This window comes from Apostichopus japonicus, chromosome 1, assembly GCF_037975245.1.
Source record: "Apostichopus japonicus isolate 1M-3 chromosome 1, ASM3797524v1, whole genome shotgun sequence".
Lineage (NCBI taxonomy): Eukaryota > Metazoa > Echinodermata > Holothuroidea > Aspidochirotida > Stichopodidae > Apostichopus > Apostichopus japonicus.
The window spans coordinates 2,706,454-2,719,883 of NC_092561.1; the positions used below are offsets into that span (position 1 = coordinate 2,706,454).

General features: G+C 36.9%; 2 protein-coding genes across 2 annotated transcripts in view; both read left to right on the forward strand.

Moving 5' to 3' along the window:
- LOC139980143 (uncharacterized) overlaps window positions 1–13,430 on the forward strand; it is a 101,827-nt gene that overhangs the window by 17,923 nt on the left and 70,474 nt on the right. The window lies entirely within an intron of this gene.
- On the forward strand, window positions 2,796–12,217 carry LOC139980397 (uncharacterized). Its single transcript, XM_071992044.1, has 4 exons — window positions 2,796–3,461; window positions 4,672–5,019; window positions 5,612–6,058; window positions 6,471–12,217. The coding sequence occupies exons 2-4, from the start codon at window positions 4,684–4,686 to the stop codon at window positions 8,619–8,621; spliced, it is 2,934 nt and encodes a 977-aa protein (XP_071848145.1). The 5' UTR covers window positions 2,796–3,461; window positions 4,672–4,683; the 3' UTR covers window positions 8,622–12,217.

The following is a 13,430-nucleotide window of genomic DNA, read 5'->3' on the forward strand; positions in this document are numbered from 1 at the left end:
ATTCGTTTTAATACTGAGGCTTTGTTTTATTGCCCTAGTCTAGTGAAGTAAGAGCCTTTCCAAAAGCACAGAGGATGAGACAGCACGTTGACGAATTTTGAGCCGTTCCCCTGTCAAATTCTATCTTCAGGTGCCCAAACTGTGTATAGTAATCGGTTGAAATTAGGAAGTCACCTAAATAACCTATTTAATGAGCGTGCGCGTGTGGTCCGTAGAGACTGTGTCATGATTGCCGCTTTTCAACGTCATCTTTAGTTTTTCCTTGTTCTCTCTTCTCTAGGTAAGATTGTTTTTAAATCCTACCTTTTACTTAAGCATATGGGTAGAAGCCTAATTTGATTTGGGGGGAGGGGGGGGGGGTGGGCTGTAACGAATTGCCCGAAAAATATAACCAAAATTTTTCGCGCGCTTCGCGCGCGTTCAACATGTGCATATCATATAGGCAGTCATCGGTTATTACATCACGTGCCAATAACCGATGAATGCCTATATGATATGCACATTAACATGTTGAACGCGCACGGCGCGCGAGAAAAATTTTGGTTATATTTTCCCTGTTATTACCCTTTCATATTGGTTACAATTATTGGGGAAGTCGTTACAATAATAATGATCATAATAATATTAGTTTAACCATTGAAAAACACATCGCAAATTATTCTTCTTTCAGTAGGTGCCCGAAAAATTATCACCATATTGCCCGAATTACACACAAACAAAAAATTGAAAAACACATTGCAAATTATTCTTCTTTCAGTAGGTGCCCGAAAAATTATCACCATATTGCCCGAATTTTCACAAAAAAAATTGGTTGGGGGGCTGCAGCCCCCTCAGCCCCCCCCCGCCTCCTACGCCTATGTACTTAAGTTAAGTACTACTAAGCCGATCATAAATGTTTTGAGATCATAAATATGTTGGTGTTATGCGTAGATGACCGGTTGCTAACTGGCAAATCAGTGGGGGATAAACATGTTGTAGTGCATTAGTAGTTCAACATGCTTTGGGTTGTTAATGTTCTGTGTGTATGCCTCAGTAGCGTGATAATTGCCGTAGATGGAACCCCCATGAACTGCAGCATTTACAGATATTTACAAAATTCCAATGCCTCTGTCAAAATTCATTCTTTTCATCACCCATCACGGTAACCCTCAAGAGTGTCTTTGGAGTGACTAATGAATTGTAATCTAGGCGTACTGTAGAGCAGTGGCGGACTGACCACATGGGCATTTGGGCAATGCCCGGTGGGCCGGTGGCCCTGTGGGCCGGTGCGCTGGGGAGCCTGGTAAAAATTACAGCCCATTTTCACAGTAGTTAATAGAATACAGACGGGCTGGGTAGAAATATATTTTTTACTGTGGGAATCAGCTCATGAAATCACCATTTCAGTTAGTCTGTTAGTTCAGAACAAAAGAACGTGCAATTGGCAACCCATCATTATTTAGGGTTTTTTTCAAAAAATTGCAAGCACGTTGTCACAAAATGCAGTATAAAACATATACTTTTGTCTACTTTTGTTCAAGTTACGTTTGTAACTTTCCTCAGTTTAACCAAGTGTTGCTTCTGGAAAATTATTTTTGGGTCATTATTGTAACCTACAACAATGAAAAATATAGCACCATTTTGCATCTAGGCGTTCCTTAACTTCAAAAAATAAATATCAAAGGGACCCCCTGCCCTTAGACCCCTCCCCCAGGACGACGATCACTATGTTAGTAGCATATTAATGAATAATGGGCCGGTCTAGGTGGGAAATGCCTGGGCCGGTTTTAAGACCCAGACCGCCCCTTGATAGAGGTATAACAATTTGTGTTAGAAAACATCACAAACAATGAAAACATTGACTAATCTGAACTGATTGACTACAAACCTAAATAAATTGATCATTTCAAATCACCTTCCCCTACCAAACATTTTCCTGCATTTATGTCCTTGGAGCTAGAGGATACAGAGGGAACTAATACAAATAAGCATCATGTCACTAAACTGGACTAGATTTTTTCTTTATTATAAAATATCAGTTTTTCAATACCCTTCTGATGCCTGCTTCAGAGAGGAGCTTGTGTTAAATTATCTTATACTGAGCACTATACTCATCTACTTCTCAACCAGTGTTGCAGTTCTGGAAGTCCGTCCTGTCACATCAACTGTTTGAAAAGTTTTTTATCTGACTTTTTAGTAGGGAACAGGACATGATTACATTGCATTCTTCAATAATTCACTCTTTATGTCAATTTGTCAAAAAAGGTAGTATACACACGGTCTCTACATAAATTGCAAAACCTCTATAGTTTATGCTAAGTAATCTTCCATATGACATATAGCAGCAACTAATCAAAGCATTGGCTTCACTTGGAATTTCCCTTTAAGAATATATATCAAATAGGTAAAAGCTGAAGTGTGAAAGCAATGCAGAATTCATTGTTTTGCATTATTGGAGATAAATGTTTCCTTCATTTATTAAACTCCTTATAAAGTGATATTTATTGTCAATATGGTTGCAGTTCTGGCGAAATATTGGGTCATTGCATAATGCAGTTGGCCCTTGATTATCACCTTTTATGTAGTCGCGTGACAGTTCTTCACCAAGTACCCCCTTTAACAACTGTAAGAGGTAGAAGGCTGCCGGGTATTGGCTCGTAGACCTATTTACTTCGCCTCACACGTTGACAGCCGTGGGCTGTCGCTTTGTTTGCCAGGATATTGGGGCACTATCCTTACTCAAAAGAAGCAATATCCTGTGGGGCTTCTCCAGTCGTCCGAATTCGCCTAATCAGAGTCACTATACGCAGTGGCTCTGAATCACATCTCTGATAGGTCATATTTGCGGTGGGAGCAAATGTTTCAAAATAATCAAATCCTTTATATGGCCCTACACCTTTGCGACATATCCGGATTTGTAGGATTTACTACCCTGAGCTGATTCTTTAATATATAAGACACATTTTCCACCAATTAATATTTTGCCCTCTGGTAGCTTTACTAATTTAAAGGTTATGTTTTCCTGAGTTTCCTCTATGCTCTCATTTCATTATCCATGGAAGTTTCTCAAGTTTATTTGAATTTTAAAAATGTTCTGTTTCTTTTGCTACAGTTTAAGAGGCTGGGGTTTTACCACATGAGTTCTCAATTTTAAATATTGAATTTTTACTGTCAAAATTGGTTTCGTAAGCTCTGAAGTGACTGGGTAGCCCACTACTTCTTTGATGGTATCATTTAGTTTGGTCGACTTCATTTCTCCTCACATGCAGCCTGACTCTGATCTGGAGAAATATTTGTCTGTTAATTTTCATTTCTTTCTTCGGGTTCAGTCTGACACTGATCCGAAGAATGGTTTTCGTTTTCGGAATGTTCCTCAATTTTCACCTCAGTCTCATTTTGATTTTGGATTCCAATCTTACTTTGACAGGGGGATTTCATCTTCACTCTCATGATTTTCTGGTGTCTGAGTTAACTGATTTGTGGTAAGTTTCATGGCAATTTGAATACGCCTGACCCTCTGAATATCATCACAATCAGGGTAATACCCCAAATAAGCTGGACTCTAATAACCGAAAAATATACTGTTTGCCCTTTGAATCAAGTTTCTTTGTCTCGTGAAGATAAGCATAGCATGACAAGCCAAAAATGTGCATCTTAGTTACATTTGGCTTCATTTCTGTGAACGCTTCGAAAAGCGTTTCTGTAACATAGTATTAATGCATCTGTTCCTGATATGAACTGCTGCATTAGCAGCATATGTCCAAAGGTTTTAAGGGCGATAAGCCTCTAAAAGCCTCTTACCGATCCATCTCAAAAAAGGTGCGCCTGTACCTTTCTGACTTAACATTTTGGTAAGGTGATTCAGGCCAAGTCAATTCTTGTTTGATACTTATATCTCTCAGGAGAGAAATATATATAAAGCATACTTAAATCTTCCCCAGTGCGATCTATACAATGAAACAATTCTAGGCTTTGAGTTCCCTCGATAATGTTCTCTAAGTATTCCGATAGCTTTCTTTCCATCGTTGTCAGCATCTCTCATTATTAGCCCTAAACGTTTCTCGTTCAGACACTGAACCAATTCTGCATAGGCCTCCTCGTTATTAATGTTGTATGTAGCTACCGCGTGCATGCGCGGATTCTGTTGGCGCATCTTCCATGATGACACTTTTCAACTTTTGGGTTCGGAGATGAGCTGAGAATTTCGTTTCCCAGATATCGAAATGGTCTGAATTTAAACTAAAAACCAGTCTTTGGAACTTGCTGGGCCCATAACCTGTAGGATTTGTAGACGTACTGGATTTTGGTGAACAAAAGTAATAAAATAAGCACTCGATTTTGTAAACTCAACAGTTTATTTAAGTGCGAGATTTTCTTGAGTGATACATTACAGAACGTACAAATTTGGGTAATCAATGATGACGTCACTAAATCATGGCAGCAAACATATAAATTACAAGATTAAACCCTGTATTAGGTGACTTAGTCTAACAGGGCCTAGGTTTGAATATAATATTAGTAGCCTAGCCAGAGAACTAGTTGTAAAAAAAGTTACGCTGTTAGGCCTAGTCAGAGAGGGATTGTGAGGTTGGAATTTACATGTATGGAATATATTTTAAAGTTGTTCAAACTAAAGTATGTCATTTCTGATCGATGATTTGTCTGTATTGTGTTTCTGTTGTTTATTAAAAGACTTCCTTGTGTATGTCTGAAGTAACGTCAAAGATGGCTATGCCTACAGCAAAAAGGAAGACTTTAGATAGGACGCTAGAGGTTTTGACTGAGGATCTTGATGTCACGCCTGCAATTATTCATCTCAAATGTAAAGAAATTCTTAAAGACATAGACGAAGAGAAAATCAACGCCAAAGTTACAGGGAAAGAGAAAGTCATGGAGCTTGTAAAAATCATCAAAAAGAGAGGAGAAAAGGCATACCAAATTTTCAGAGAGTACTTGGGGAATTGTGAAGGTTCGGAACATCTAGCAGAAGAAATGGACAAGAATTTACAGGCTGTTGAAGAAGAATTACAGGGTTTAACGGTATTTATTATGTTAAGATACATTTCAAATCATTTCCATTCTGGGTTTTTTTAATTAATCTTCAAGAATAATAAACTGGATAGTTTGAGACCTGTGAGGAAATTATAGAGAATTTATTCCTGCCGACTCTTCAGTTAAAACGAAAAGAGGATAACAATCTTAGTGAAGATTTGTAGAATATAAGCATTAGGCTGGGCCGGGGATAGCTGAAGTTGTGAGTTAAACACAAATTTATCTCACATTTAGAAGTTTGTGAAATGATACTGTAAAAATATTTAAAATGGGTGGGTTTATCATCTCACCTGATGAGAAACATAACCATTGGCTACTTCGAAATGATGTATAATAATAATAATGTCTGAATGATGCAAGTCTCTGCGTTCCCTTGACGTTTTGTCGACAATGTGTTGTGTTGGTATGTGGAGGGAATGATAAACATTACGACTTTCCGGTAATACGGTTTGTCAGCTTATAGTATATTCACCATGTGCGTTAGGAAGATATTAAGACTTTAAAAGAGTTGGGAGAAGCAGATTTTATGCACACTCGCAAATTGATTTTAGATTCTATATATATAATATTTTCATTGTAGAGACAAGCCGATGGAAAGAAGCAGATCGAAAGATGGAAAGCCTTCGAAGAGAAATTTTATTGCTTCAGCTGCAAATATGACAACATAGGAAATTACACAGATGTTCCTGAAGATATTAATATACTTTTGATTGGGAAAACTGGGTCCGGTAAAAGCGCCTCTGGAAACACACTTATCGGGAAACCTTATTTCAAAGAAAGTGACACCAGTGCGTCGGTGACTAAGACAATTAGCATGAAAAACCTGAAGGAGGATAGATTTAATATTACAGTCATTGACACACCTGGTCTTTTTGACACGGCCAAAGATTTTCAAAATGAAGATTTGGTGCTTGAAATAGCGAAAACGATGATCAACTTTGAGGGAGGAATCCATCTATTTCTGCTGGTTTTGAGTTCTACAGCGAGATTCACCCAGGAGGAACAAGACACCATTAACGCCATCGAGGTAAGTTCGATCATCAAGAAGTGTTTTGCAACTCTCAGCGGATGGTTTATTTCAGTCTATAGAAAGTTCCACGAAAAAGCAAGCATGTAAACCACTGTTTGAATGCAAAGTTTGGGTTTAAGTGAAATGTGTGATTGGAGCACAAGCAAAGTAATGAGAAACAAGAAAGAGACGATATTTTGGACATAATGAAATAATGACCAAGACCGTTCAAGTGTGCTCAAATTATTATCGTTGACGAGTGGTGTGCCAGTTTCTAAGTATTTATAGCCTCCACAGTTTAACATAGCCACGCCGTTATTGATTGTCGTAGCGTAAATGAATGTTACATGTTGAATTTTTATTTGTAACTCATAAAAGATGTTGTCGTGTATGCCACCTTCATTGAATGTTTCATATTGTACCCGTACAGAACATCCTTGGCAAGAGTGTTTATAAGAATTGCCTCGTAGTTCTGACCTACGCTCGTGCAAAATTTGGTTCTAAGGACAAGCAGTCGTTGCGGCAGTACGTTACACAGGAAAGGAAAGCCGGGGGCAAGTTTGGGGATCTACTTAAGCATGTCAGCAATCGAATAATAGCCGTTGAGAATTGCTTTGAAGATGACTTTCTGACAGAGAAACATCGTCAGAAACTCCTTTGTTGTTTAGCTCAAATAATACACGAAAACGAAGGGTCTGTGTATTCCAACAAGGCATTTAAAAAAGCAAAGGTAAGAGTCGAGCAACATGAGGAAGAACGAAAGAATAGAGTCGCCAGGGAAACCGAATTGACCCGTATGAAAACCATATTGCAAAAGTTTCTTTTGCAGAAGTATCTGAAGCATTTAACAGAGGAACAGCTCGACAACATACTTCCAAAGGTTGGGAAGGAGACACTACACATCATGAAGGGGTCTGGGGTGAATCAGTTACCGTTCATCAAAATTGAAGATGTCAAGACATACGTAGAAAAATTCATTCGGGAAAATGAAGTCCTCATTGCAAAGTTAAAAGACGTGAAAATTCAAGAGGCGATACAACAATTAGAAAACGAAAAGATAAGAGAGCGGCTGAAAGAAAAGGAGGAGATTAATAAAATGCAGAGCATTGTTTTACCATTGGTTAGTAACTACTTAAAACAACAGTCAAAACAAGCGTTAGAACAGATAATTCGACACAAGCAACTGCCTGATGATTGTACTAATACAATATTTCCGGCTCTTGAGTCATCCAAAGTGAATGTTGAACGTCAACACATTGAACAATTTATTCAGGCAAGGTTGTTTGAAAATCCTACTCAAATCCAAGGGTATATAGATGGTAAAGTGTTAGAAGAAAGTTTTAAAGAACAGTCGAAACTACGGCAACAGTTCCAAAGAGATAAAAAAATCAACGTTATCATGGAAACCTTAAGGAAAAAACTTCATGACAGTTTGGAAGGTAAAACTGACAAAGAGTTAGATGACCTAAAAACTGACTTGACGGACATGAATGACTCTGGTCCAGGTAATTGGAAACCATTATTTACTGAACTTGTGGGAAGTCAAATTGAAGGTTCTGATATTAGTATCTTGGAAGTATCAAGTTTGTTCTTACAGCAGAATAACAATTTGCTGCAGAGTGTCTTGGGAATCCAGTTCGAAAAACGAAAACAAGAAAAGGAGGCAAAGCGTTTGCAGGAAAGGGAAGAATTAAGGAACAGTGCCTTCAGTATCATTTCAAGAGTAATTAAAGAAAAACTGAAATCATACTTAACAGGTAAGACTACAAGTGAATTAAGAGAAATGGAAGAAAAGATAGGTAGAGGTAAGGTTCCTTCAGATATCTATGATAAAGTTTATAAACAGCTGACAAAAGCACAGAAGGAGTCTTTGAATCGCGATGAAATAGAAACTGAAATACTTAAACAAATCAAGGCGCAATCTCACATTATTGAGGAATTTAAGAAGGAGGTTGGGACATGTTTTGCGGGTTCCACTGAAGTTAGACTCAAAGAGAGAGGCATCGTTAAAATATCCAACGTGAGAGTAAATGACGAAATTCTTGTTTTTGACGAGAATAGTAATCTATTCTATGATAAGGTTTATCTCATTTCTCACGCGAGAGAAGATGAAAATATTACCTTCGTCCGGTTGCAAACATCTTCAGAAAAAGATCTGCATATTTCACCAGGTCATATGTTACCTGTTGGTAGTCTTGGTAGTAACGTCGCCGCTAAGGACGTATCCCTTGGTAACGTCATATTTACATTACAAGATGGTGTGATGATGCCTGACAAAGTTACCTCAGTAACTTACGAGCTACGTCGAGGAGCATATTGTCCAATGACTATGCATGGGACTATTGTTGTCAATGACGTAGCAGCATCCTGTTATACAACTTTCTTCCCATCTCCTCTTGCTCACGCTTTGCTTTCTCCCATCAGATTCCTGTTCAGTTATTTACCCCTACCTCTCTTTAATAAATTACTTCCATATGATATTGAGGAAGGGATGCCGGTCCTGCTCATAAAATGCCGTTCCATCGTCACCGTGTGGCGTTCATTGTTTACAAAGAGTGATAACCCAAGCAAAAGCGTATAAGTGTTGAGACGAGCTGCTTTGGCTGTAACAATTCCTTGATAATATTGTTTACCACTTTCTTCGTCTTTGTGGAGAAAAGTGGAATTCACACAACAGTTGCTTTTCAATTGCATTTCTCTTGACACTAGCAGACCAATGTTTAGCCGCGCTTAATATTTGTAGCAACAGACAGTCTGATTAAGAGGTCAGTAAAAAGCAAGTATATGAGAAAACACACAAGTCCAAGAACTTGAGAAAATCACGTTTGTGAAATGTCATTTATAGTTGTTGATAGTCTTCAACCTGTATAAAGGAAAGAAACCTTACAATACCGCCTTCTTTCTATGTTTTACATACACTTCCAATGCCCTGAGTGCGATTAAGGGATGTCACAGTTGTTTATTTTTACGTAATTATTAATTATTCGATGTATTACCATAGTAGTTAATACAGGAAGGTTTGTATTTGTATTTCCAGTTCACCATTTCTTTTCTTTTCTTTAGTCTTTATGCTCGTTTTGTAACGCAAATTGATATGACATTTCTTTCACACCAAGGTTCCACTTTCCCTACCTTAAATGCCTCTTGAAACGGTGAACTAACTGACATTTTTACGAAATATTTATCCATTCCACTATATGGACCGTACTTAATATGATATTTTTCAATTTAATTGATTCTAATTAATCAATCCTAGTTACTAAGTTTGTTACTCTCTGCGTCCACCATTGATGAGATCAATATAACACCGCATGGGTTACAATTCCATGGTAATACGTTCAGATCAATGTTATTTTATTCATTGCCCCTGCTGAACAGTGAGGGGTTCACATGTAACTTTCGATTAGTAGTTCTAGCAGGAATGTGTAAAACATCACTGGTTCTGTTGGTGTTTATTAATATCGTAATAGAGTATAAGATAGTAACACAGTTTATGAATACTTTTAAACACGTAAACTCAGTAACAGAAACACAAATATAACTTGAATTCATAAGTAGGTGGGTATTAATATGATACACAATACGACCTAGTCTTTCACAAAAGATCCGACCACGCTACCTATACTTAAATATTAAATTACTCTCAGTATGCACAATGCAAGTAGATAGTTACAATTTAGTACAATATCTAACGTAATACGTCTACCTATATGTTTACTATAGATGCATCCATACTTTTGAACTATGAATGTAGTCAATCTTTTCATTCATCTACATGAAGAAGTCTTTTGCTCTGTTAGTTTGAATAAGTTTATTAATGTCAATGTTAAGAGGTCGAGTAGTAGACCTAGACCAAATGATAGAAATATTTCAGCAAAATTAATTTTGTTGTATTTTATACCTGTGATAGAAGTAGTTTCGTTTGTATAGTTAAGTTTATGACAAATTAACCACGTATCAGACCAATTTGATGTTGTTCAATCGGTTAACGTTATGATGAAAAGTACTAATGATTATTCAGAAAATACATAAATAAAAAAAAACATGTACATTTGTAAAAGGGTCAAATTCCGGACAAGTTTTCTTCTGCATCCATCGTTTGGAATTATGAATGTAGTCAATCTTTCTTTTCATCTCCATTAAGAAGTATTTTTCTCTGTTTGCTTGAATAAGTTTAATTATTAATGTCAATGTTAAGAGGTCGAGTAGTAGACCTAGACCAAATGATAGAAATATTTCAGCCAAATCAGTTTGTTGTATTTTATGCCTGTGATAGAAGTAGTTTCGTTAGTATAGTTTAGTATATGGCAAGTTAACCACGTATGGAGGCAACAAGGTATTTTAAAATGCAACGTAATTAGAACAATGTGATGTTGTCCAAACAGTTAACGTTATGATGAAATGTATTAACGATTATTCAGAAATTACATAAATAATAAGAAAAAAACATGTACATTTGTAAAAGGGTTAATTTCCATGAAAGTTTTCTTCTGCATCCAACGTTTGGAATTATGAATCTAGTCAATCTTACCTTTCATCTCCATTAAGAAATAGTTTGCTCTGTTAGTTTGAATAAGTCTTATTAATTTCAATGTAAAGAGGTCGTGTAGTAGACCTAGACCAAATGATAGAAATATTTCAGCCAAATCAGTTTGTTGTATTTTATGCCTGTGATAGAAGTAGTTTCGTTAGTATAGTTTAGTATATGGCAAGTTAACCACGCATCGAGGCAACACGGTATTTTAAAATGCAACGTAATTAGAACAATGTGATGTTGTCCAAACAGTTAACGTTATGATGTAATGTATTAACGATTATTCAGAAATTACATAAATAATAAGAAAAAAACATGTACATTTGTAAAAGGGTTAATTTCCATGAAAGTTTTCTTCTGCATCCAACGTTTGGAATTATGAATCTAGTCAATCTTTCCTTTCATCTCCATTAAGAAATAGTTTGCTCTGTTAGTTTGAATAAGTCTTATTAATTTCAATGTAAAGAGGTCGTGTAGTAGACCTAGACCAAATGATAGAAATATTTCAGCCAAATCAGTTTTGTTGTATTTTATGCCTGCGATAGAAGTAGTTTCGTTAGTTGTTTATTATTTGACAATTTAACTACGTAACTATGGAGGCAACACGCCGTATTTTTACAAGCAACGTAATCAGAACTATTTGATGATGTTCAAACAGTTAACTTTATGATGAAAATTACTAATGATTATTCAGAAAATATACATCATAATAACCATGTACAATGTATCATGTAATTTTTTTTCTAACGTCAATGGGCAATAACATTGAGAGCTATTAAAAGAATGTTCTCATAGCTTCATTGTAATTAGAGGCAGTTTTAAGTTCAACAACAAGGAATTAATTTGATTTGAATCTAAGGCTGCGTTCGAAATGCGTGTTCAAAATGGCAGTTTTAACCGTGATTCACAGTGTGATGGCCACACTGCCATGGCTTGAACTCTAGCTTTCGAAGAAAACCAAAAAGACTCCATTTCAAGGCCATGCTATTGGCAGATCCGTAATGTTTGAAAAATCAGGCGGTTTATTACTGATAAATCTTGTAAGACATTGGTCCACGCCCTTGTGACATCAAAATTGGACTACTGTAAATGCCCTACTTTATGGTCTGCCTCATATAAGCTTACTGACCGACTTCAGTGCGTTCAGATTTGCGCAGTACGGCTTTCAGCCGCACACGTATAGATATGAGCACATAACGCCTGTTTGCCGTGACTTACATTCGCACCCGGTTCATTACTGGTCCAGATTCAAAATCCTTTCATATACTTATAAGGTTCTCAATGGTTTAGCCCCTGTCTGCCTCACAGATCTTGTGCATAAATATCAGCCAACTATATAGATCTCTTCGGTCCGAAAACAATTCATTATTAACTTAACCCATTATCAGAACATCTACTTACGGGACCAGGCGTTTTGAATTATGCATTTGTTTTATATTTGTAATGCTCAAATTGGGCCTTTTTTACAATGAATTGTAATTTTTGCACTTACTTTGCCTTTCTTATCCCTTTTTAATAAATATATGACCTTTAGACCCCTTGTTTATGTAACGTCGCTTATATGCATAAGCTTTAATTTGTAGTTAGTAATTCACTATGTAGCTGCATCATGAAATCTAATAAACGAATGCTGTTCATCTCAACACGTCCTGTTAATTATCATTCGCATAAAGTGGTCTTATTCTCTACATTGATTTCATTTGTCATAGCTCCAAATTAAAATTCCCCATTCCAGACCCGTGTAAATTCTATGTGTATATCCTAGAAGGAAGCCTAGCCAAGGTGAAGCCTATGTATTGGACCTAAATTTCCCATTCATTCTTCATCTGAAAATGATAGCGAAAGCATGCATTTCCGTACGTATGCTAGCACTTACTTCAGTTCCGTAGGCTACAGATAGCTGAACCAAAGATGAGTCCTCATCTTTAAATGTTTCCCTGCAAATTTTGCAGTATTTCAAAGATGGCGCCAAAATAACCTAACATCATGGTTTTCGGTTACCAAGGGGGACGGCCATTATCCCGGTCTTAATAATGGAGTATTACTTTAACAGGTATAGAGGTTTTCACATTCTTGCATGAGAAGAATTTCCTTATCCGTTCAAGAAAACTTTCATCTGCTCATTTGTTTGAATGTGATGGTGCGAGGTATAATTTGCATATATGGAAAACTACTATGCGAGCTACCCCAAGCATTCTTTTGAGAAACACTGGGACGGCTAGACAATGGTAGTACCTGCAGAAGTTTTTCGTTCATGACGTCATTTGAATTCTCAAACTGGAGGGTTAGATCTGTTTATCACTGTGGTGCGTTGACGTGGACCAGGTCTCGAATTAACCGACGCCGACGGCAAACTGTCGCCTATACTCTCTACTTTCACGTTATACACTCAAACATTATGCGGTAACGACGGTAGCTACTATCGTACACCATTTGACCTCATTCTTTTCTCAATCAAAATTTAAAGTTTATTATCAAATATGAATCATGGCTCAAAAGTTGCCCGAGACTCCCTAGTCGGTATTTGCGTCAGACTGCCATTCACCAATTGAGAGGGATTGCATAAGGATCCTTACGATGAACTAGTCGTACCGTTTAACTAATGATCTCATGAAACGTTCCGTTTCTCTCATTTCAAAGATATTTTGGATAACAACGCTTCCATTCAGCTGGATTCTTTACATTAACTATTCTGACTAAAATCACACTTTTTCCGAATTTATCATAAATAGTAACAGAAAGTATTCTAGTGGACAATTTTGCAGGGTGTCTGGTGACTATAACCTGCAGAAGAAAGACTGGTTCTCAGTGACTGTTCCTAATTAGCCCTGGATTATTTTCTTCGTAATCGTTTAT